At 38.3% G+C, this 4,483-nt stretch overlaps 1 protein-coding gene across 1 annotated transcript; it reads right to left on the reverse strand.

Moving 5' to 3' along the window:
• Window positions 1–1,230: 1,230 nt before the first annotated feature.
• On the reverse strand, window positions 1,231–2,868 carry LOC105570768. Its single transcript, XM_012028212.1, has one exon. The coding sequence runs from the start codon at window positions 2,866–2,868 to the stop codon at window positions 1,231–1,233; it is 1,638 nt and encodes a 545-aa protein (XP_011883602.1).
• Between the last annotated feature and the right edge of the window lie 1,615 nt (window positions 2,869–4,483).

A 4,483-nucleotide genomic window follows, 5' to 3' on the forward strand; every position in this document is an offset into this window, starting at 1 on the left:
CTCACGCGCATGCCACTGTTCTATTTTATACTATATAGGTGGATACATAGTAAAAAAATTATCAAATATTGATTGTTATACTTGTGCCTTAAGTTTAAGAAAGAATAATAATGGGCATAATAATAGTCATACCAAACCACTTACAAAATTTTTAGATTTTTGTGATAATGGAGGTTTAATTAGGCCTTCCAATTGCGTATACACAATTTGTATAGAAACTGAAAAACAGTTAGATATGTTAACCGATGGTTATACAACGTTATCTGTAAAAAATTTAGATCTAAAAGTAATAACCAAAGTTAAAAATAAGTTTGCTCTTGATTTATCGATATTTCCACATTTGACATGTGATAATGTAAGCATTTCAGATATGCCACATAAAATTCGGCTTTTAATATTAGTTTGTTCTCGATATATTAAAATAAGGTTACATTCTTATGCTAAATATTATTTACAAGAGATTCTCAAACCTTGTAGAAAAAGGTTCCAATTAACAAAACAAATTTTATTTTATAAAGAATAATGTACACACTGTTTTTAACATAACACGAGCGATATTATTATCTGTAATAATGTACACAACTTCTGTTACAGAAAAAATATAACTTATTTTTTCTGTAATGGAACTTAGTTTTTGTAATAAAACTTGGTTTTTTGTAATACAACTTAGTTTTCTGTAATAAAACTTATTGTTTCTGTAATAAAAATTATTTTTTACTAAATGTACTTGTTTTACTTTTCTATTAACAAATTTTACTTTTATTATAGCGTGTTATGTATATATACTTAAAATTTTAAATATAAATTAAATTCTTATAATTTTCCTATAGTCCTATTATCATTTTGTAAATAAATAAGAAATAATTATTTTATTTTAATCTTTTCAAACTTTTATTTTTAAAAATTTTTTATTTCTTACAGGCGGGACGCGGTAGGGCGGTCGCCCAGGGCGCCAAATCTATAGGGGCGCTGCTGCCTGGTTTCACCTAGTTTGAGAGAGATTCTCTAAAATATAAAAACAAAATGGGGTTCGTCGTTCGATATTATTACCCTGTCTTTTCTTTCGCAAGAATTTTGAGCCCTTGAATTTGAATGGGCGCCACGATAATCTTGCTCAGGGCGCCAATGTTGTTAAAACCGGCACTGGGCCCCCTAGTGGTGACACGCATGCGCAAGAATTCTGTACATACTTTTCAGAACCATGTATTTGGCGAAGTTAGCGGTCTAGTGTTATATAGAAGTCTGTGGGTCACCGGCGATCCAAGCTAGGGTAATCGTAGAATCACACCAATAGTAATGCGTTTGAATATTTATTGTCAAGGCTTCTACGACCCTTCGATGCAATCTGGCCAGCAATAAGGCACCACACAATTCCAGGCGTGGTAAAGATATTTTACTCAACGGCGCAACTCTCGACTTCGCGCACAGTAATCGACTTGAGCAATTATTTAATGCATCTTCTGATCTTATATACACACATGCTCCGTATGCCACTTCCGAAGCATCGCAAAACGCATTAATTTCAACTCGAACCGGATTGGTTATGACAGTTAATCGAGGAATGGCAATATCCCGGATGTAACTCAAATGTTTGACATAATGTAACCATCGCGTATGAACGTGCAGTGGCACGGCCTCAACCCAACCGAGCTTCAGCTGCCACAATTCCTGCAGGAGTATCTTAGCAGTAACTATTATGGGTGCCACCAAACCCAATGGATCAAAGATTTGAGACACTGTCGACAAAATACAACGCTTCGTGACTCGGCCAGAGATCGATGGTGGTTTCGTGTTGTATTGCAGATTGTCGTCCCTATGATTCCACAGGATACCCAACGTCTTCATCTCTTCTCCAATCCGATGTGTGAAATCCGTAGTTCCATCCGAATCTTCCGCCGATGTAATAGATGTATTTGACACCCATTTGTGCAGAGGAAAACCTACCGATTGGAGAACCGCCGTCACTTCGTCCTTGATACGCTGTATGTGCTCCACCGTATTGGCTCCAGTAATCATATCATCTACATAAAAATCTCTCCGAATTATTTGACTAGCTTCTGGAAACTCCATCTCCCCTTCCTTAGCAGCCTGGTGTAAGCATCTAATCGCCAAGAAGGGGGATGCCGCCATTCCATATGTAACAGTTCGCAGCTTGAATATCTTGATCGGCTGCGACGGATCTTCTCTCCACAATATTCGCTGCAAATCCTGATGCTTATCAGTCACGTAAATCTGACGATACATTTGCCGAATGTCGGCCGTGATAACATAAGGATACTGCCTAAATCGAATTAGAATTGCGAATAAATCCTGTTGGATCGTAGGACCAACCATTAAAATATCATTCAGCGATAGTCCAGTTGATGTTTTGCAGCTAGCATCAAACACCACTCTTAGCTTAGTGGTAGTGCTCGATTGCTTGTAAACTGCATGATGCGGGAGATAGTGGACATCACCAAACGAATTCTCGTGATCCTTGATTTGCACCATATGGCCCAAGGTTTCATATTCCCTCATGAACGCCACGTACTGCTCCTTTAGTAATTTATTTTTGGCGAATTTATTTTCCATAGCCTGTAATCTCCGGAGTGCTCCTGTATATGAATCGCCCAGATCCTTCGGTTCTCTCTTAAATGGTAAATGCACACTGTAGCGGTCATCATTTCCATACGTAGTATTTTTCATAAAGTTATCTTCACACGCCTGTTCCTCCAACGAATACATGTGATTATCGACACCTTCCTCTATTTTCCAGAAGGTTTCCAGCTGTCGCTGCAATGCATCATTAGATGCAACAAAGCACGCCGTGCTAGAAGTACCTCCATGCATTTCTCCAGATATTATCCAACCTAATTGAGTCTTCTGCATGATGGGCTGATTCTTCGCCAATTTAAATTGTCCTGCACACAACAACTCTCAGAAAACTGCCGCACCAATTAATATGTCGATTGAACAGGGATGATCATAATATGGATCAGCCAATGGAAATCCTTTAGGAACATTCAATTTTGATATGTCCAATTTTGTGGCTGGTATTTGCTCCGCTATTTTATCCATAACGTAAAACATCATAGCCGCTTGATATCCGTTGACTCTAGACTTTATTATCGTGTTGGTGCTTTCAACGACACCAGACGTCTGGCCGCCGACTCCTAGGATCGACATCTCAATCGCCTTTCCTCGTAATTGAAGTTGCTCCTTGAGTTTCTTCGTCATTAAATTAGATTGTGCACCTGAATCTAACAGCGCTCGACATTCGCGGTACTTTCCAAATCTATCCTTTATCAACACGATAGCTGTTGGTAATATAACACATGACCTTTGATTATAAGTAGACTCAAGCAATGCAATGGGTGTTTCTACCGTAACATTCGCTACATTGGATTTCGCATGATTGTGATTGTAAGGCAATAACATCATGTCGTCATTAGACGCTCTTCCATCAATGACGCACATCATCGCTTGTGGCTCCGTCTCCACATGCAACAAAGTATTATACCCAGGTAGCACATATTGGTTTCATATACGCTTTTTAAACGTATATATAGTTTCATAACCGTAAAGAACCATTGAGAAACGTTCGAACGGAAACGTTTTTGAAACCATGATTTAAGAAACGTATTTTTTACGTTTCCACAGTTAATCTTTCAATATGCGCATGTGGGTGTATTTTACACTTCAGGCTTCTTCTTTTCCTAGATTTCACGTAGAAGCAAATTTTTTGTGCTTCCTTCTTTAGCAGTATCGAAAAACTATTAAAATTAAAATTTCAACCTATTTATAAAATATTTATTTTGTGTAGCACGTGTTGATTTTTATACGTTTCATACACGTTTACTAAACATTAGATACGTTTAAGAAACATGTATGAAACGTATATGAACCATCACGTACTACCTGGATTATGCCCGATAGGGTGGAGTTAGGAATGCCCTAATAAGGAATCCCTGACATGTGCCTGATCCGGTACGCCTGGTTCCCTCATAGAATTTGATAGACGTTAACCTGATGTATACAGGACATTATACGAGGTCTGTTCAAAAAGTATCGCGAATTTTGTGTTTTTTCAAAAATTATTTATTTATTCATGAATATCTATGTTGTCCCCTTCAAAGTAATCCCCATCAGATATTATACACTTGTGCCAACGTTTTTTCCAATCTTCGAAGCACTTCAAAAAATCCTTTTTTGTGATCTTGTTCAGCTCCTCCTTTGATGCCGTCTTTATCACCTCAATCGTGGCGTAGCGTCGTCCTTTCATGGGCCTCTTCAGTTTCGGGAACAAGAAAAAGTCACAGGGGGCCAGGTCTGGGGAATACGGTGGCTGCGGCATCATTATAGTGTGTTGTTTTTGGCCAAAAATTCGCGCACAAGCAACGATGATTTTTGGTCGAAAGTGAGCAATTTTGGTACGAATTTCGCGGCGACCCGTCTCATGCCCAAATCATTGGTAAAAATCGAATGGCACGAGCCAATCGACATG

Source organism: Vollenhovia emeryi, unplaced genomic scaffold (genome assembly GCF_000949405.1).
Source record: "Vollenhovia emeryi isolate VEMERY1.0 unplaced genomic scaffold, V.emery_V1.0 DF941880.1, whole genome shotgun sequence".
In the NCBI taxonomy this organism is placed as follows: domain Eukaryota; kingdom Metazoa; phylum Arthropoda; class Insecta; order Hymenoptera; family Formicidae; genus Vollenhovia; species Vollenhovia emeryi.